General features: G+C 43.2%; 1 protein-coding gene across 1 annotated transcript in view; it reads right to left on the minus strand.

The window, feature by feature from the left end:
• Positions 1–1,486: 1,486 nt before the first annotated feature.
• vac14 (vac14 homolog (S. cerevisiae)) overlaps positions 1,487–21,741 on the minus strand; it is a 505,447-nt gene continuing 485,192 nt past the window's right edge. Inside the window, exon 20 of the mRNA XM_073069700.1 lies at positions 1,487–1,829. Within this exon, the coding sequence (XP_072925801.1) occupies positions 1,826–1,829 (4 nt within the window). The 3' untranslated portion in view covers positions 1,487–1,825. The remainder of the gene's footprint in view (positions 1,830–21,741) is intronic.

The raw sequence follows: 21,741 nt of genomic DNA on the forward strand, positions 1-21,741 counted from the left end.
AGTACAGAAGCCTGAAGACACACACTCAGCGATTCAGGAACAGCTTCTTTCCCTCTGCCATCCGATTCCTAAATGGACATTGAACCCTTGGACACTATCTCACTTTTTAATATATATTATTTCTGTTTTTTGCATAATTTTTAATCTATTCATTATACATATACTGTAATTTATTTATTTATTATTATATTTTTCTTTTATATTATGTATTGCATTGGACTGCTGCTGCCAAGTTAACAAATTTCATGACACATGTTGGTGATAATAAATGTGATTCTGATTCTGATTTCATCCTTTCTTTCCTTATGATTTATTTAGTTTCTTCCTTTTGGTTTTTAAAAGCTTTCCAATGCTCTAACTTCTCACTAATTTTGCTAAATTATATGCCCTCTCCTTTGCTTTTATGCTGTCTTTAACTTCTCTTGTCACCTACTGTTACTCCATCCACCCTTTGGAATATTTTGGGATTTGTCTATTGTGCACTTTTCAAATTGCCTCCAGAAACTCCAGCCATTGCTGTTCTGCTGTCATTCCTGATGTTCCCTTGCCAGTTCCTTTGTCCAGTTCCTCCTTCATGTCTCTGTAATTCCCTTTACTCCACTGTAATACTGATATATCTGACTTTATCTTCTTGCTTTCAAATGCAGTGTGAATTCTAACATGTTTATGATCACTGTCTCCCGAAAGTTCCTTTACCTTAAGCTCCCTAATCAAGTTTGGTTCATTACACAACACAGTCCAGATTTGCCTTTCTCCTGGTGGTCTCAGCCACAAACTGCTTTAAAAAGCAAAATGTAATTGTTAATAAAATGTAATTGTTATATTTGTAGGCAGTCTACAAATTCCCTCTCCTGGGATTCAGCACCAACCTAATTTCCCCAATCTATTTGCATTTTGAAATCCCCCTTGACTATCATAACATTGCTCTTATTACATTCCTTTTCTGCTTGCCGTTGAAATTTATATCCCACACATCCTGGGTACTGTTCGGAGGTCTCTATATAACGCCCACCAGCTTCCTTTCACCCTTGCAGTTTCTTAACTCTACCCACAAGGATTTTACATCTTCCAATCCTATGTCACCATATTCTAAGGATTTTATTTTATTTTTCAGCAACAGAGCCACCTCACCCCCTCTGCCTATACAGGTATGCCTGTTCTTTCAAAACAAGGTGTATCCTCGGATGTTAAGCTCCCAAACAGAGAGAGTACAGAGGAGATTTACTAGAATGTTACCTGGGTTTCAGCACCTAAGTTACAGAGAAAGATTGAACAAGTTAGGTCTTTATTCTTTGGAGCGTAGAAGGTTGAGGGGGGACTTGATAGAGGTATTTAAAATTATGAGGGGGATAGATAGAGTTGACGTGGATAGGCTTTTTCCATTGAGAGTAGGGGAGATTCAAACAAGAGGACATGAGTTGAGAGTTAAGGGGCAAAAGTTTAGGGGTAACACGGGGGGAACTTCTTTACTCAGAGAGTGGTAGCTGTGTGGAACGAGCTTCCAGTAGAAATGGTAGAGGCAGGTTCGGTATTGTCATTTAAAAAAAATTGGATAGGTATATGGACAGGAAAGGAATGGAAGGTTATGGGCTGAGTGCGGGCCAGTGGGACTAGGTGAGAGTAAGCGTTCGGCACGGACTAGATGGCCTGTTTCCATGCTGTAATTGTTATATGGTTATCATTTATTTTTCACCCTCCCTTAGTGTTGCCACCATGTCCTCATGGACCTCCTCGGGTGATAAGTCCTTGAGACCGAGGTAGCAGATGACTGCAGGAAGGCCGATGTTGTCCATTTTCTCAGACAGTGCTTACTTGCAATTTTCAATTATCTGAAACAGAAATACCACAAAAGTTATTAACTTCAAACTTTCTGCATAATCACTCAAAGAGTTAAACTGCACGTGCATGTAACGAGAGCTGTATAACTCATCTCCTTCTACCTTAGGCCATGAACTTATCAATCACCCAGCAGTGGACCACCTGGAGGTCCAAGGATGCCGACTTCTACAAAGAAAGGATCCGTATGCTCCACGACCGCTGGACTAAGTGTGTAAATGTAGGAGGGGACTACGTTGAAAAATAAATGTGCTAGATTTTCTAAAATTGAATCCTTCTACCTTAGGCCACAAACTTATCAATCACCCCTCCTATGATCTTCTTCCAGCCACGACTCAGTGATGCCCACAACATTATACCTGCCAATCTCCAACTGTGCTAAAAATTCATTTACCTTGTTCCGTATACTGTGTACATTCAAGTATAACACTTTTGGTTCTGTTCAGCCTTTTCAATTTTGTCCTCATGTTACACTTTAACTTATCCTACTGACTGCAATTTTGCCTTTTCATCGGTCTGTCCTTCCTCGCAGTCTCACTGCACACTGCATCTCGTTGTATACCAACTGCCCCATCCTCAACCCTATCACGCTGGTTCCCAACCCCCTCTAGAAAACCTGCCCACAAGGACATTGTTCTCCCTCAGGTTCAAGTGTAACCTGTGCTTTATAACTTTGTGACTTTGCAGTTGCTGGAACTGCTGACTAACGCTGGGTGGAAACATTGACTGGGAGGAGTGAACCATTTCCTTGGTGAACCAGGCTTGAGTCCTGGTCAGATTCAAGAGATGAAAGTCAGCCCTTCATGTAAGTGCCCAACAACCTAAGAAGCCTTGAACCCCAATGAACAGAGAAATCTCATCCCGAAAGGGCGTACTGATTTTTACGCAGAATGAATGATCACTAAATGAAAAAATATGTTTGAATGTGGATTATCTGTAGTGATTTGAATCAGGAGAAAGATTAGACCATTCCCCTCCTCCATTGTACAATATTGGCTGATCTAATTGTAACCTGAACTTTCCACCCACTTGTCTATTGATCTATCTCTGTCTTATAAGAGTTAAAGACTCCACTGGGCTTTGAGGATGAAAGTTCCAAAGACACAACCCTTTGAGAGAAAAAAAAGCTTCATCCCTGTTTTAAATGGGAGACTCCTTATTTTTAATCCATGACTTCCAGTGCTTGATTCTCCCAGCTGAGGAAACTGTTCCTCCTCGAGGGAACTGTGAGGAATTTCCGGCAGGAAGTGAGAGCAAGATACCCCATTTGTTAAACCACGCACACTCCTCCAAGTTCAAACAGTGATAAAGCTGCTTATTCCTTTGGGGACATGATCTTTAGGGTCTAAAAAAAATATGACCAAATCTTAACTATGTGAAGAGACTAAATATCCCTTAGTTCAGAGAAAGAAAGAGCAGCATTATCTGAATGGAAGTGACAAAATGCATTAACATTTAAGAGCCTAAGGATGTTCCAAAGTTCATGAACAGCAATGAATTTCTTCACTGAAATGTAATTATGGTAATGTAGGAAAATAATTGCCAGGTAAGAGTGATTCAGTGAATGCTAGGAAGTAGTTTCAAACCATTACTTCTAAATTTGAAGTTAAACTAGTTTCTAATATAATCAAAATCCTCAGTCTTTGCAGGGAATTTGCAATGTGCAGTCTGTCCTATTTTGATCCCTGCTGACAACTCATTAATTTAATTTTGCTGCTGTTTAAACACTGATGGTGAGGTACAAGATAACATACAGTCTACACCTAGCTGTGACTGAATTCCTGATTGAAATCCAATCCGTCACCGTGACTGATAGTGGAATCTCAGCTACTGAATAAATTTGGCCGAGTCCCAGTGGACTTTGGGTGGCAGCCATTAGAGCGGACGCTATTCAGTCTGTCTGCCTATCCTAAACTAAGCCAACTTTACATTGATATGTGGAAGGAATCACAACTCATCTTCAGACCGGATTTTCCAAGAGTGTGTGGAGAGGATGCGAGGGGCCGAGTCCCAGTCCATCCCAAACAGCATGGGCGGACATCAGGTTCTGCTAGAAGGTCAACTGCTTGGCAAAAGGCGTCCTTTGGTCTTCCCGAAACTGAAGCATCGTGCAGCCAATGCTGAGGCTCTGTGGGGAAGCCTCACAGAGGTTTCACAGTCTAGGCTCCTTCCACTACTGCATGGGAGTTGAAGAGGAAGCCCCTCAAACAACAGAAGATGTGGCAAACCTTTTCTGAGAGTGAGTGCCCAAACTGAAGATCACCTAAAAAGTTCTTTCACATGCCATGGTAATCTTGAGCAGAGATTATCACTGTTTAATGAATATGGACATTTAAGGGAAAAGGATTTTTCCTGTTGATTTAATCATTGTTTAACTGTTAATGAAAATAAAAGAGACAGATTGAAAAGATTATTAATATTAATCTTTTAAAAAGATAATAGAAAAATAACAAACTTGAGATTTTGCTGATGCTGAACATCTGTCCTGATGAATATTTTTGGTCTGAAGCAACGAATGTTTATTTCCATCCATAGATGCCGCCTGACCTGCTGAGTTCCTCCAGCATTTTATGTGTGTTGAAAGTAATGCCCTGTCTAAATAGCATTGCATTGTCACCATTTACTATGCTGGTGTGTACACCAGGTCTGCGAGGATTTCAAAACGTATTATCCAAAGTCATGTATTGTTGCAGCCATCCAATTGGCACCAGGCCACCATGAGACAGTTCCTGTGAACACATCTCACTATTCTTGGGTTTGAAAAAAATAATTTGCTGCTTCATTTGGCAATAAAGATAATCATTATGCATCTTTTTATCATAAGTGGGGTTTAAAGAATCAATCGAGGGGCGGCACTGCATGCAACCTGCCAACAAAATTTTAGTGTGTGTCAGAGGTTCGCCACCACTGTGGGGGTCACACGAGTGATGTATAGAACACAGAATATGGAAGAATACAGCTGAGGAACAGGCCATTCAGCCCACAATGCTGTGCTGAACCAGCTAAAAAGCAAAAACACCCTCCTACCTGCACCATTCCATCTTCCTTACATGCATGTGCCTATCCAAATATCACTTAAAAGCCTCTAATGTATTTGTCTATCACCATGCCAGGCAACCACAACTCACTGAGTAAAGGACTTAACCCTCACATCCCCCTTGATCCTACCTCCTCTCGCTTTCAATGCATGCCCCCTTGTGTTAGACATTTCAACCCTGGGAAACAGAAATTTTCTGTCCACTCTATCTATACCTCTCATAATCTTGTAAACCTCCATCACATCTCCCCTCACCCTGGCGTTCTGGAGAAGACAACACAAGTTTATCTAGCATCTTGTGTAGCACATGACCTTTAAACCAGGCAGCATCCTGGTTTTTCTGCACCCTCTCCAAAGCCCAAACACCCTTCCTTTAGTGGGGCAACCAGAACTGTATACAGTACTTCAGAAGAGGCCAAACCAGAGTTATATAAAGTTGCAACATCTGTTGAAAATTACTTGACTAATAAAAGCAAGCATTCCATAAATCTTCCTAACTACCTCATTGACCTGTGTAGACACTCCAAAGATCCATGAACTTGAATCCTATGATCTCTCTGCTCAGCAACACTGTTAATGACCTTGCCCTTAACAATGTACTGTCTCCTTGCATTTGCCCTACCAAGGTACAACACCTTGCACTTATCTGGGTTAAACTCCATCTGCCATTTCTCTGCATATCTGCATCTGATCTACATCGCGCTATATTCTTTACCAGTTCTCTACATGATCCACAACTCCGCCAATCTTGGTATCATCCGCAAACTCACTAACCCACCCATCTACATTTACATCCAGGTCAAGCAGAGATCCCAGCACAGATCCCTGTGGAACACCACTGACTACAGTCCTCCAGCCCAAATTTGTTTCTTCAACCACTAACCTCTGTCTACCATGTCCAATCCAGTTCTGAATCCAAACAGCCAATTCACCATGGAGTCGATGCTTCGTAACCTTCTGGATTGGCCTCCAAAGAGGGACTTTGTCAAATGCCTTACTAAAATCCATGTAGACAACATCCACTGCCCTACCCGCATCAGTCTCTCTCATCACCTTGTCAAATAACTCAATCAAGATGGTAAGGCACACACAAAGCAATGCTAGTTTTCTCTAATTAGACCATGGGTTTCCAAATGCTCATATATCCTCTCCCTAAGAATTTTCTCCAGCAATTTCCCCACAACTGATGTGAGACTCACTGGTCTATAGTTCCCAGGATTTTCTTTTGTTCTTAAATAGACGTACAACATTAACCACTCATCAGTTCTCTGGGACCTTGCCTGTGGCTAGAGAGGACACAAAGATACTGTTCAAGTGCTCAGCAATCTTGTCTTTTGCCTCCTTTAATACCTGGGGTAAATCCCATCAAGCCCTGGGGATATCCACTTAATATTCATTAGGAAGCCAAATACTTCCTCTTCCTTGGCCTCTCAGTGCCCTAATGTATATATACACTCAGCACTGACCTTCTGGTCTTCCAAGGAAAGGCTTTTTCCTTGGTAAACACTGAAGCAAAGTACTTGTTAAGTACCTCACTCACATGCTTTTCATCCAAACAAATGTTACCCACTACATCCTTGAGTGGTCCCACCTACTCCCTAGTTAACCTCTTGCTCGTAATGTATGTATAGAATGGCTTGGGATTCACCTTAATCCTACTTGACAAGAACTCTTCCTGACCCCTCCTAGCCTTCCTAATTTGCTTCTTTAGTTCTTTTCTGGCTTCTTTATACTCCTCGTGTGTTTTGTTTGATCCTAACTTCCAAACCTTTACATACTTTCCCTTATTCTTCTTGACTAAATTCATCACATCTCAGGACATCCAAGGTTCTCTTATCTTTCCATTCCCATACCTCCTTCAAACAAGAACATACCTTTCCTGTGCTCTGTGCAACACCCTCCACATGCCTGATGTACACTTGCCATAGGAAAGGTGTTCTCAATTAATGCTTCTTGGTTCCTGCCTAGTGCCCTTGTAATTTGCCCAACTCCAAGTTAAAAACTCTCCAACAAGGACCATACCTGTCCGTTTCTATAGCTATCCTGAAAGTTAAGGAGTTGTGGTCACTATTCCCTAACTGTTCACCCACTGAATGGTCAGTCACCTGGTCAGACTCATGACCCAAAACCAGGTTCAGTACGGCCTCTCCTCTGATTGGATTTAAGAAAACCTCCTGGATACACTTAACAAATTCTTCCCCATCTAAACCCATTGCACTAAGAAGGCCTCAGTTTATTTTAGGGAAGTTGAAATGTCCCATGACAACCCTATTATTTTTACACATTTCCCTAATCTGATTACCTACCTGTTCCTCAATGTCCTGGTGGTTATTGGGGCATCCGTAACACAATGCCATCAGTGTGACTCCTGAGTTCTACCCAAACAGACTCAGTGTCTGAACCCTGCATTATGTCCCCTGTGCAGCTGTGAATTTGTCCCTGATTAGCCGTAGATGTATTATAGAAATCTGTCAGTGCTCTGTATGTAAAGCCAGTGACGCTGACTGTGCAGACCAAGCAACACTAAGAATGAAAGGAACTTTGCACTGTGTTCTTTTGTTTTTTGTTACTATGAACAGAGTTTAGTTTTTGTGGTGAACTACATATACCTGTCTGGACACGCCCCCCCCCCCCCCCCCCCCGCTGACTGCTCCTGTGGCTCCTCCCACGGACCCCGATATAAAGGCGATTGGAGACACAGCCCCGGCCTCAGTCTCCAGGATGTTGTGTGGTGGTCACTTGCTGCTTGTTTTTTCTTCCAGCCAATAAAAGCCTATATCTCGTCTCATGTCTCCGAAAGTTATTGATGGTGCATCAGTTTTGAAATAAAAAATAACCTTGGTCCATCATTATAAATACAACTGCTGATGGGTTTATCACAACTTGACATTTTAAGTGTTGTGTCCTCCAAGTAGGAGTGAACAGATTTTGAATATGTTTCAGATTTGCCATTGGATCATTCACAACTTGGGTGATGCACTGTACACTGGTCTGTGTTTCTGGAGTGAATTACAGATTCCTTCGTTGTTTAGGATCTCTCAATGAGCCGACTGGTTTCTGCGAACAGAAATTTGCCACTCTCATCACTTCAGTGCAGATGCCTTGCTGACTTTGGCCAAATCAATTCTTCAACCAGTGCAAAGATCAGGGAACTCCAGTTAAGCTGGACATGATCTTTTAGTGGTGATTTGACAGATACCAGATGGAATGCACTGATAAAACCAACTGCAGAAACTCCCAGCTGTAATGTATTAAAAGTTACAAGGGTCTGATACAATCCACGCAGTCAACGGTCACAGGTTGCTGAGTCCATGTTGACAAGTAAGCAACCTTTCTTTCAAAAACTAATCCTACCCAAAATCATTTTACTCTTGAACATTCTCATCAACTCTGCCCTGGTTTCTACTAATAAGAGGTATAGTGGCCAACTAACATAAAAAGGACCTACCAGCCAATATGTTCTTTTTGGGGATGTGGGAGGAAACCAACGCATTAGAAACACAGAAACATAGAAAACCTACAACACAATACAGGCCCTTCAGCCCACAAAGCTGTGCTGAACATGTCCTTACCTTAGAAATTACCTAGGGTTACCCATAGCCCTCTATTTTTCTGAGCTCCATGTACCTATCCAGCAGTCTCTTAAAAGACCCTATCGTATCCACCTCCAACACCGCCGCCGGCAGCCCATTCCATGCACTTACCAATCTTTGTGTAACAAACTTACCTCTGATATCTCTGTACCTGCTTCCAAACACCTTAAAATCGTGCCCTCTCGTGTTAGCCATTTCAGCCCTGGGAAAAAGCCTCTGACTATCCATACGATCAATGCCTCTCATCATCTTATACACCTCTATCAGGTCACCTCTCATCCTCCGTCGCTCCAAGGAGAAAAGGCCGAGTTCACTCAACCTATTCTCATAAGGCATGTTTCCCCAATCCAGGCAACATCCTTGTAATTCTCCTTTGCACACTTTCTATAGTTTCCACATCCTTCCTGTAGTGAGGCGCCAGAACTGAGCACAGTACTCCAAATGGGGTCTGACCAGGGTCCTATATAGCTGCAACATTTAGGAGCTCCTGGCTCCTAAACTCAATCCCACAACTGATGAAGGCCAATACACCATATGCCTTCTTAACCACAGGGTCAACCTGCGCAGCAGCTTTGATTGTCCTATGGACTCGGACCCCAAGATCCCTCTGATCCTCCACACTGCCAAGAGTCTTACCATCAATACTATATTCTGTCATCATATTTGACCTACCAAAATGAACCATTTCACACTTAACTGGGTTGAACTCCATCTGCCACTTCTCTGCCCAGTTTTGCATCTTATCAATGTCCTGCTGTAACCTCTGGCCGCCCTCCACACTATCCACAACACCCCCAACCTTTCTGTCATCAGCAAATTTACTAACCCATCCCTCCACTTCCTCATCCAGGTCATTTATAAAAATGATGAAGAGTAGGGGTCCCAGAACAGATCCCAGAGGCACTCCACTAGTGACCAACCTCCATGCAGAATATGACCTGTCTACAACCACTCTTTGCCTTCTGTGGGCAAGCCAGTTCTTGATCCACAAAGCAATGCCCCCTTGGATCCCATGCCTCCTTACTTTCTCAATAAGCCTTGCAAGGGGTACCTTATCAAATGCCTTTCTGAAATCCATATACACTACATCTACTGCTCTTCCTTCTTCAACATCTTCAAAAAATTCAATGGGGCTCGTAAGGCATATCCTGCCTTAGACAAAACCATGCTGACTATTCCTAATCATATTTTGTCTCTCCAAATGTTCATAAATCCTGCCTCTCAGGATCTTTTCCATCAGCTTCCCAACCACTGAAGATGGAAATCCACACAGTCACAGGGGGAACACGCAAAGTCCACACAGACAACACCTGAGGTCGGGATCCGATCTGTGCTGCCAGGGGCTGTGGAGCAGCAGTTCCATCCACCCTGATGCTCTTTACACTTGATGAAGTATGGTCATTACTTCACTAAGAAATCTGCACTCAGTCTGGAATAAAATGGACAGAGTGTTGGTGCTTGTATTAGATGATGGTAGAGTCCTGAGAAAGGCTCTCTCCTATGTAAAAAAAGTGCGGTGGGATCTTGGATACCATCTGCATAGCTAGATAGATAGATAGATAGATAGATACTTTATTCATCCCCATGGGGAAATTCAACATTTTTTCCAATGTCCCATACACTTATTGTAGCAAAACTAATTACATACAATACTTAACTCAGTAAAAATATGATATGCATCTAAAATCACCCTTTCAAAAAGCATTAATAATAGCTTTTAAAAAGTTCTTAAGTAGTTTACTTAAATACATTGAATCTTAGCCCCGGCACTTTAACATATCTTACTCCTGGCGGTTGAATTGTAAAGCCAAATGGCATTGGGGAGTATTGATCTCTTCATCCTGTCTGAGGAGCATTGCATCGATAGCAACCTGTCGCTGAAACTGCTTCTCTGTCTCTGGATGGTGCTATGTAGAGGATGTTCAGGGTTTTCCATAATTGACCGTAGCCTACTCAGCGCCCTTCGCTCTGCTACCGATGTTATACTCTCCAGTACTTTGCCCATGACAGAGCCCGCCTTCCTTACCAGCTTATTAAGACGTGAGGCGTCCCTCTTCTTAATGCTGCCTCCCCAACACGCCACCACAAAGAAGAGGGCGCTCTCCACAACTGACCTATAGAACATCTTCAGCATCTCACTACAAACATTGAATGACGCCAACCTTCTAAGGAAGTACATTTGACTCTGTGCCTTCCTGCACAAGGCATCTGTGTTGGCAGTCCAGTCTAGCTTCTCGTCTAACTGTACTCCCAGATACTTGTAGGTCTTAACCTGCTCCACACATTCTCTGTTAATGATCACTGGCTCCATATGAGGCCTAGATCTCCTAAAGTCCACCACCATCTCCTTGGTCTTGGTGATATTGAGATGCAGGTAGTTTGAGTTGCACCATATCACAAAGTCCTGTATCAGTTTCCTATACTCTTCCTCCTGTCCATTCCTGACACACCCCACTATGGCCGTGTCATCAGCGAACTTCTGCACATGGCAGGACTCCGAGCTATATTGGAAGTCTAATGTGTACAGGGTGAACAGGACCGGAGAGAGCACGGTCCCCTGTGGCCCTCCTGTGCTGCTGACCACCGTGTCAGACCTACAGTCTCCCAACCGCACATACTGAGGTCTATCTGTCAAGTAGTCCACTATCCAATCCACCATGTGAGAGTCTACTCCCATCTCCGTTAGTTTGTGCCTTAAGATCTTGGGCTGGATGGTGTTAAAGGCACTAGAGAAGTCCAGGAATGTAATCCTCACAGCACCACTGACCCCATCCAGGTGAGAGAGGGATTTGTGCAGCAAATGCGTGATAGCATCCTCCACTCCCACCTTCTCCTTATACGCAAACTGAAGAGGATCCCGGGTGTGCCTGGTTTGTGGCCTCAGATTCTGTATTATCAGCCGCTCCATGGTCTTCATCACGTGCGACGTCAAGGCAACAGGTCTGAAGTCATTCAACTCCTTTGGTTGTGGTTTCTTCGGTACCGGGACAATACAGGATGTTTTCCACTGTCTGGGTACTCTTCTCTGCTCCGGGCTCATGTTGAAGATGCGCTGTAGTGGTTCTCCCAGCTCAGTCGCACAGGCCCTCAGTAATCGTGGGGAAACTCCATCCGGTCCAGCCGCCTTGCTGGTACAGATCTTCCTCAATTGACCTTCCACCTGTGCAGCCGTAATCCTGGGCGTGGGCAAGGTCTCCTGTGAGTGGCTATTTTCCTGTGAGGGAAGTAAGAGGGAGGACGAGTAGAAAGACAAGCCTGGTGTGGAGTTCTGCGGTGAGGATGAGATTGTGCTGTTGAACCTATTGAAGAAGTTGTTCAGCTGGTTCGCTTTCTCCACATCTCCACTTATGTTTGCCCCCCGCTTTGCACCGCATCCGGTGATGATCATCCCATCCCACACCTCCTTCATGCTTTTTTTCGGCAGCTTTTGTTCTAGCTTCCTCCTATACTGCTCCTTTGCCCCCCTTATCTGTACTCTGAGTTCCTTCTGAACTCTTTTAAGCTCCAACCGATCACCATCTTTAAAGGCCCTCTTCTTCTGATTTAGGAGGCCTTTGATGTGACTAGTGATCCAGGGCTTATTATTGGGATAGCAGCGAACAGTTCTAACAGGAACAACGACATCCACACAAAAGTTAATATAGTCCGTTGTGCATTCAGTGACCTCCCCAACGCCCCTACAAAGCCCCCCTTGCAGTTCATCCCAGGTTTAATACCTCATCTGAAAGTCACCCTGAATGTGTAGTGTTGCCCCAGGTTTCACATCTTTCTTCAGGTATAGGTTTAACAATGAGATTCAGGCAACAACCTTCCTTAATCAACATCACAATCAGGTTTAATATCACCAGCATATGTTGTGAGATTTGTTGTTATGTGTCAGCAGTGCAGTGCAATCACTGAAAATTAGCTCCAGTGACTGGCTGTATTTGGGATCTTACTAGGTAAAGAATAGAGACTGCACTCCCCACATGGCCATTGCGTTATCTGTGAGTGTAGTGATTGGTATTTGCTGTCACCATAACGAAAACACCCCCAACCCGCCCCACAATAGACCGTTTAATTTATGTCTGAGTGGAAGTGACTGTACCAGGTCCATGAAACCTACACTGGCGAAGAGGGTAGGATTTATGGAACTCTCAGTCTATAGAAAGTAAAACTAAGTCTACACACTTACAAATGACCGTAAAGCAAAGAGTGCTGCTGAAACTAAGGTGAATGCATGCAAATTACAGAGCTCAGGATGAGCTTAGAGATGTGGCTTTGAAAAATGCAACTGGCATTTTGAATTCACTTTGACTTTTTGGACACTTTCTTCAAGGTTAATAGTGTTGTGATATAGTTCGACAATGTACTGTGTGTGGGTAACCATGAATGTGGGAATATTTTGTAGTATATTTGAGGGTTTGAGTTATAAGGGGAGACTAGATAGGCTGGGACTGTTTTCCCTAGAATGTAGGAGTCTGAGAGGTGACCCTATAGAGCAGAGGTGTCGAACTCAATTGCACATGGGGCCAAAACTCAAAACACACTTTAGGTCGCGGGCCGAACAGGATAAACATTTATTGAACACACTAAAACTAAACATTTTTTGAAAATAAATATGAATAAAAACAGACAGGAATATTATTCCAGAAAAATAAACTAAAACTTTAAATAACTTAAATATTTTGCTCTCCATAAAAATATCTCCTGTCAGTATTATACAAGTTAGAAATATGAGCATGCTGCAAAAAAACCCTGAAAATATAAATAAAATTTGTGCTTTTCAGCAAAAGTTAAAACAACAACAAATCAAAACACTCAGTTTTCTTTGCTCTTATGCCGTTTTGTCAGAGCTGGATGTTTGGCATCTTTTCTTGGCAATAAGTTCGTTTAGGTTTGGTGTAAGGCTCTGTGTTGTGGAGATTCTCAGGATGGACTGCAGGTGTTCATCAGTGAGACGACTCCTGTGTGATGTTCTGTTAATCTTCATCACTGAGAAAAGCTTCTCACACAGATATGTGCTACCAAATATGCACAAGGTTCGAGCCGCATGTAGACGGAGCTGAGGCATTGCTTCAGGAATGGAGCGAATAAACTGTACGGGCCCTGCAGTGTCGTACTTTGCCTTTGTGTCCCATTACACTGCAGCTCTATCAGCTCCATCTGAATCTGTACAGGTGCAGTTTCCACGTCGACGGCAAATGGGTTGCGAAGCAGCTCGAAATTAATTTTTTGTGCTTCAAAGTCACCAAAGTGCTGTGCGAACTCAGTGCGAGGTGCGCTCAGTTTATCAGCAAAGTGCGCATTTGGGAACATCATTGCGCCGACCTGGTTCAACATTACTTGGCAACAGGGAAAATGAGGCAAGTTGCACTGGTGCATTTGTGTCTCCCATAAGAGCAGCTTCACTTGAAATGCCTTCACTGCATCATACATGTCAGTGATCATGCGGTCACGTCCCTGGAGCTGAAGGTTTAAGACACTGAGATGTGTTGTTATGTCAGCCAGAAACGCCAACTCACATTTCCACTTTTCATCCCGCAAAACTGTGGAGTCTTTTCCTTTACTGTCCATGAACTGACAGATTTCCTTGTTGAGCTTAAAAACTCTATTGAGAACTTTTCCCCGACTCAGCCAACGCACCTCTGTATGATAAGGAATGTCGACAAACTCTGAATCTATTTCCCACATAAAAGACTGAAATTGCCGGTGATTTAAACCTTTAGCTCGGATAAAGTTTACGGCTTGTGTTACAGTGCTCATTACATGTTCCATCTTTAGGACTTTGCAACACAGCGTTTCTTGGTGTATGATGCAGTGATATGTTGTTAACTCACCAGTACAGTTCTCCTCCTGCATCTTTAGCCGCATCCTTCCCACTAGTCCACTTTTTGCACCGCACATTGCCGGTGCTCCATCTGTTGTAAGTCCAATAAGTTTGTCCCAGGGCAATTTCATGTCGGTTACACTTTGACATACATTTTCAAAAATGTCTTTTCCTGTCGTTGTCCCGTGCATCCATTTAATTGTACAACGTCCTGTGTATGTTACTCAAAATGGCTTCTTTGGTTTGTTCCGAGTAGGAATGCTTCTTTGTCTGATAAATGTTTCTCTCACCGTTGTTTCGCTTTAGAATGGCTGATATGGTAATTGTATTCATTTGTTAATCAATGGGGAATGTTATTGTGTTTTGTGAGGCTGGGAACTTGGGGGAGGGGTTTTCGCGGGCTTGGAGTGTGAAGAGAGTCGGGAGGAAGACGGACGAGGAAGGCGGACGGGCGCTGGACTGCTCGTAAGACCACCGGGTGGTCCCAGGTGCGACGACGTGGCTGTCAGATGATTCGTTGATTGAGCTCCTACGATGTGCACTACACTGACTGAACTTTGATAAGTTGGCGCCTTTTGTTTTTTTCTTTCCTTGTATATATATATTATATTGCCTAATACTTCTTTAGTTAATGTTAGTAAACTCTATAAAGTGTATTTCATAACGGTATTTGGTGTGAAGTTGATACGGTGGGTGGCGCGAGGCATAAACTCGATTCTCACAGCACCTGCGTGTACGGGAGGTGGGTTGGTGAGTGGCTGGATCTCCTTTTCCCCTAGACATATACCAGCCTTTTGGGTAAGTGTTACATAATGTTCAATATTTCCTCTGTAACGCACAAATTGGGGTCCACTCCTCGGATGAAGATAGCCAGCTGTGCAGTGTCCGTCATATCAGCACTTTCATCCACAGCAAGCGAGTATGCAATAAATGGGTTGCTTCTTTCAATCAACTGTGTTCTTAAATCAGTGGCTATCTCACAAACTATACTCAGCAACCCATCGGTTTTGAAAGACTCTTTTCTCAGAATCAACTTTTCTCTTCGCCATTGTTAGGGGTTAGCTTTGACTTCAGAATAGCATTGTATACAGCAACAGACGCTTGATGCAGGAATGTTCCCAGGTAGCCTATCGGCAGCTGTTGCACTGCATTATGGGATCTGTAGTTAGTGTGTTATCAGCGATTCATATCGCCGGGCCATTAATAATTAAAATAATAGATCTATCTAAAATGATCTCGCAGGCCGGATATAATTGTAAGCCGGGCCAGATATGGCCCGCGGGCCTTGTGTTTGACACCTATGCTATAGAGGCTTGTAAAATCACGAGGGGCAATACTGTACAAACACTTAAGTCAGGATGATGTTTATTGACCACAGCTCAGCATTTAATACCATAATTTCTACAGTTCAAAAAGCTGCAGGACCTGGGCCTCTGTACCTCCCTCTGCAATTGGACCCTTGACTTCTAACCGGAAGACCGCAATCTGTATGGATTGGAAATAACATCTTCACCTCTCTGACAGCCAACACCGACACCCTTCAGGGAAGTGTGTTCAGCCCACTGCTCTACTCTCTTTGCACCCATGACTATGTCGCTAGGCACAGCTGAAATGCCATCTATAAATGTGCTGCTGATACAACCATTAATGGCAAAATTTCAGAAGCTGATGAGAGGGCATACCGGAGCAAGATATATCAGCTGGTTGAGTGGTGTTGCAGCAACCACCTTGCACTCAACGTCAGTAAGACCAAAGCATTGACTTCGGATTTCAGAAAGAGTAAGATGTGGAAGTACACAATGGTCCTCATAGAGGGATCTGCAGTGGAGAGAGTGAGCAACTTCAAGTTCCGTGGTGTCAATTTCTCTGAGGATCTAACCTGGACCTAACATATCGATGTAGCTACAAAGAAGGCATGAGAGTGGCTTTATTTCATTAGGAGTTTTGGAGATTTGGTATGTCACCAGGAAACACTGGCTAATTCTACAGATTTACCGTGGAGAGCATTCTAACGGGCTGCATCATCATCTGGTATAGGGTGGTGCTGCTGCTGATAGGATCGAAAGACGGTGCAGAGAGATGTGAACTTAGTCAGCTCCATCTTAGGCACTAACCTCCCATAGTTTCCAGGGCAGCTTCAAGGAGTGATGCCTCAAAAAAGTGGTGCCCATCACTAAGGAACCCCCATCACCATGTCATGCCCTCTTCTCATCAGGAGGAGGTACAGAAGCCTGAAGACACACACTCAGTGATTCAGGAACAGCTTCTTCCCCTCTGCAATTCCATTTCTGAATGGACGTAGAACCCATAAACACTATCTTACTATTTTTTTATTTCTATTTTTGCACTACTTTTTAAATTTAGCATTTAATATATCTATATCTACTGTAATTCACAGTTTTTTCCTCTTAGTATCTGTTGATTGTCCTGATGCTGCAAAGCCAACAAATTTCACAAAATATGCCGGTGATATTAAACCTGATTCTGATAAGGTGGATGATCACTGTCATTTCCCCAGGGTAGGGGGTGCCCAACACTAGAGGGCACAGGTTTAAGGAGATTTAAAGGGGAGGTTTCTCACACACAGGGTGGAGGGTACATGGAATGAGCTGCCAGAGCAAGAGGTGGGGTTGGGTACAACTGAAACATTTAAAAGATATTTCGACAGGTACATATATGCATAGGAAATGTTTCAATGGATATAGGCCAAACACGGACTAACAGGATTAACTTAGATGGCCATCTTGGTCAGACTGGACTATTTGGACTGAAAAGCTGTATAACTCTACGCCGTCTAGAGTTTGAGGAGATTTGGCATGACTTTGAAAACTTGATAATTACTGTATGTACAGTGGAGAGCAATCTGACTGGTTGTATCATTGCCTGGTATGGAGGCTCAATCGCAAGAGACTCCAATTGTTGTAGATTTAGTCAACTCCATCACAGGCACAATCCTCCCCAGCATTGAGGGCATCTTCACAAGGCAGTGCCTTACCACAGTGGAATCCATCGTTAGAAACCCTCACCATCCAGGCCATGCCCTCTTCAGATTCAGATTTATTGATCACACGAACATCAGAGCGTACAGTGAAAGATTTGCATTAACAGCTAGCGTAACCAAGGATGTGCTGTCACACGTTCCAGCACCAACACAGTGTGCCTGCTATGTTCCACAGAACAACACAAGCAGCAACAACAAAACAAGACAACAACAGCAAAACAAGCCCCTTTCCCATTCCTTCCACCTTCCAATTCACACACATGGACAATCCCCCAACCACAGGACAGGCTGTCTCTGTTCTTTCGGTCTTAGTCCCGAAGTTCTTAGACTTGCAGACATCGGGTCTCCAACTTTAGACTTCCCCACGGAACGGTTAAACATGGGTTTCAATGTCTGGACTCACGTGGACCTCTGACCCCAGTGACCCAGGCACTTGTGACTTCTTCACCCCTTTGTGGCTCTTCTCATGATTATCAACTGGCAGAAGGTATGGGAGCGGGAAGAACCACACTCAAAGATTTAGGAACAGCTGTTTCCTCCTGTCATCAGATTTCTGAATGGTCCATGAACTCTTGAATTCTTTGTTCCTTCTGTTTTGCAATACTTATTTATTTTGTAATTTATAGTAACTTTGTCTTTACACTGTACCACTACCACAAAACAACAAAGTTCACGTCACTTAAGACAGTGATAATAAACCTGATTCTGATTCTAAGATTCAATGTTCTGCGAACAGCAAAATACCATTTTAGTCAAGGCGAGCTCTGATATTTATGCAGCACCAGCAAACCTTTCTGCATCAAGGAGGCTAGGTACAGTATCTCGGATGAAGGTAGTCTGCACCTTACTCCAGGACTGTGACCTGAGTTCTAAACCTCTCAGCCTCTCTGCTTCAAGCCCTAACAGATTTTCTATGTTTTAACAAGATCACCTCTAACCCTTTTAAAATATAAAGATTTCAGTTTGTTCTGTGATCTATGAGGAGAGATTCTTGAGGTGAATCCCTCCTCATACAGAAAACTGGTGATCCCAGAAACTAGTCTGGTAAATCTTTATTCAGTAGATCCTGGAAATCCAGAACAATACACATAAAACGCTGGAGGAACTCAGCAGGCCAGGCAGCATCTATGGAGAGGAGTGAACAGTTTATGAAAGAAAGGTGCATAGAGGGTGTAGGCAGAAATGAGCAAATGAGACACTTGAGAAATATAAGAAATGCAAGAGAACACAAGTTGGAAATGAGGAGAAATGGGGGAATCTTAAATGGATTTTTTGGATCTGTATTTGCTTGGGGACAGGTACAGAGTCTATAGAAGTGAGGCAAAGCAGCAGTGCAGCCTTGGACCCTATACAGATTACAGAGAAGGATGTGTTTGCTGTCTTGAGGCAAATTAAATTACGGTAGATAAATCCTTAGAATCTGACAAGGTGTTAGCTCGGACCATGTGGCAGACTAATGCAGAAATTGCAGAGACAGATATTTAAAACATCCTTAGCCATGTGTGAGGTGTCAGAGCATTGGAGGAGAGCTAATGTGGTTCTGTTGTTTAATAGACTCTAAAAATAAGCTGGAATATTAGAGGCCAGTGATCCTGACAACAGTAAGTCATAGGTAATTGGAGATATTCTAAAGGACTAGATATACAAGTATTTGAAAAGACAAGGACTGATTAGATATAGTCAACCTGGCTTTGTGTGCGGTAGGTTGCATCTAACCAATTTTTTTCAGCAAGTTACCAAGAAAGTTGATGAAGGCAAGGCAGTGGATGTTGTCAACATGGACTTTAGCAAGGCCTTTGACAAAGCCAACATGGGAGGATTGTCAAGAAGGTTCAGTCACTTGGCATTCAGGATGATCAGATGTCGGCTTCACAGGAGAAGCCAGAGTGTGCTGGCAGATGGTTGCCTGGCCTATAATTAGTGGAGTGCCATGGGGGTTGATGCCGGGTTCATTATTGTTAGTCATTTATATCAGTGATCTAGATGAAGATGTGGTTAACTGGATCAGAAAATTTGTGGATGACACCAAGATTGGGAGTATAGTGGACAGCGAGGAAGGCCGTCATGGCTTGCAGTGGGATCTGGACCAGCTGGAAAATGGGCTGAAATTTAATGGCCAAACCAGGGTAGGAATGGTAAGGCACTGAGGAGTGCAGTAGAACAAAAGGATTTGGGAATACATATCCACAATTCCTTGAAAGTGCCGTCAAACGTAGATAGGATCATAAGGAGAGCTTTTGGCACATTGGCTTTCATAAATCAAAGTACTGAGTTGGGATGCTATATTGAAGTTTTAGAAGACATTGGTGAAGGCTGAAGGTTAGGGTATTGTGTGCAGTTTTGGCCAGCTACCTACAGGAAAGATGTCAATAAGATTGAAAGCATGCAGAAAGAAATTACAAGGGTGTTGCCTGGACTTGATGACCTGAGTTATGGGGAAAGGTTGAATACATTAGGATTTCATTTCCTGGAGCATAGAAGAATGAGGAGAGATTTAATAGAGGTATACAAAATTATGAAGGGTAAATGCAAGAAGGCTTTTTCCATTGATGTTGGGTGAGAGAGGTCATTAGATAAAGATAACAGGTGAAATGCTTAAAGGGAACATGAGAGAACTTCTTCCCTCAGAGGGTGGTGTGGGGGTTGACTGAGCTGTCAGTGATGGATGTGGGTTCCATTTCAACATTTAAAAGAAATTTGGATTGGTACATGGATGGGAGGGGTATGGAGGGCTGTGGTTGGGACAAGGCAGATTAATGGTTTGGCATGGTTAGATGGACCAAAAGGCCTGATTACTGTGACGTAGTTTTCTTTGACTCTATCTCCGGCTGACCTCTTGCTCCCAGTTTGAGTAGCAATCGCAGGGTTAACAGAATGCCTTTGGTTTTATAGGTTACCCAGCCTACAATCTAATGGCATGCATTGATGCATTTAACCTGCCACTTACTTCCTGTAAACCAATATCTCAGTGGGAGCCAGATATTGTGTGTTAAAAAAGGTATATACTCAAATGCCCCTTTCAAAGCTTTAAGCCACAAAGCCCACAGGTCTGTTGGGAGCAGCTCATATCATGATATTACAGTTCATTACTGTGATTGTCAAGATAACCTGATCAAAATAGGGTACGATCCTCAAAGCAGCATCTCTCCAAAGGGTAGACTGGTTAATAGATTTATAATTAGCTAATATATGCAAATACCCATTGATCAAATCCAGAGAGACTCACAGATTGGTCAATAACCACTTACGTTTTCTAAACGATTCCCAAACCCGTACCATTTACATATATGCCTGTCTGTACATTGTGTTCACTAATCAGCTTCCATGAGCCACTGGCTCTGATTATTTCAAGATACAGCAGAGAAACAAGCCCATGCTGTCTACTTACACCCATGTGACTAATTTATCTTCTAAGCTGTACATCATTGGAATGTGGGAGGAAATCAGAGCACCTGGATTCACAGGGAGAACGTACAAACTCCTCATAGACAGCAAAGGGAATTGAACCCAAGGTCACTGGCGCTGTAATGGTGTTATACTAACCACTGCACTATTGTGCTGCCAGGTTCACAATCAGATTCACGTTTATTATCACTGACTTCTGTCATGAAATTTGCTGTTTTGCAGCAGCAGAACAGTGCAATACATAAAATATACTATGTATGATAATAAGTAATATACTGTCTATACATATATACTCACACACACACAAACACACACACACACACACACACACACACACACACACACACATATATATATATATATATAATTATAAATGTTATTAAAAAAAGGAGCAAAATAGCATCAATGGGTTAATGATTGTTTGGAAATCTGATGGCAGAGGGGAGGAAGATACTTCTAAAACATTAAGCGTGTGTCTTCAGTCCTCAGTACCTCCTCCCTGGTGGCAGTAATGAGAAGAGGCCATGTCCTGGATAGTAAAGGTCCTTAATGAGGGACTTTGCATTTTTGCTGCAGTTGCTATTTGAAGATGTCCTTAATGCTGGAGAGGTTAGTGTCCATGATGGAGCTGGAGAGGTTCGTGTCCATGATGGAGCTGGAAAGGTTCGTGTCCATGATGGAGCTGGAGAGGGTAGTGTCCATGATGGAGCTGGAGAGGTTCGTGTCCATGATGGAGCTGGAAAGGTTAGTGTCCATGATGGAGCTGGAGAGGTTCATGTCCATGATGGAGCTGGAGAGGTTCGTGTCCATGATGGAACTGGAGAGGTTAGTGTCCATGATGGAGCTGGAGAGGTTCATGTCCATGATGGAGCTGGAAAGGTTAGTGTCCATGATGGAGCTGGAAAGGTTCATGTCCATGATGGAAATGGAGAGGTTAGTGTCCATGTTGGAGCTGGAAAGGTTCGTGTCCATGATGGAGCTGGAGAGGTTCATGTCCATGATGGAGCTGGAGAGGTTAGTGTCCATGATGGAGCTGGAGAGGTTCATGTCCATGATGGAG

This window comes from Hemitrygon akajei, chromosome 17 (assembly GCF_048418815.1).
Source record: "Hemitrygon akajei chromosome 17, sHemAka1.3, whole genome shotgun sequence".
Taxonomy (NCBI): Eukaryota; Metazoa; Chordata; class Chondrichthyes; order Myliobatiformes; family Dasyatidae; genus Hemitrygon; species Hemitrygon akajei.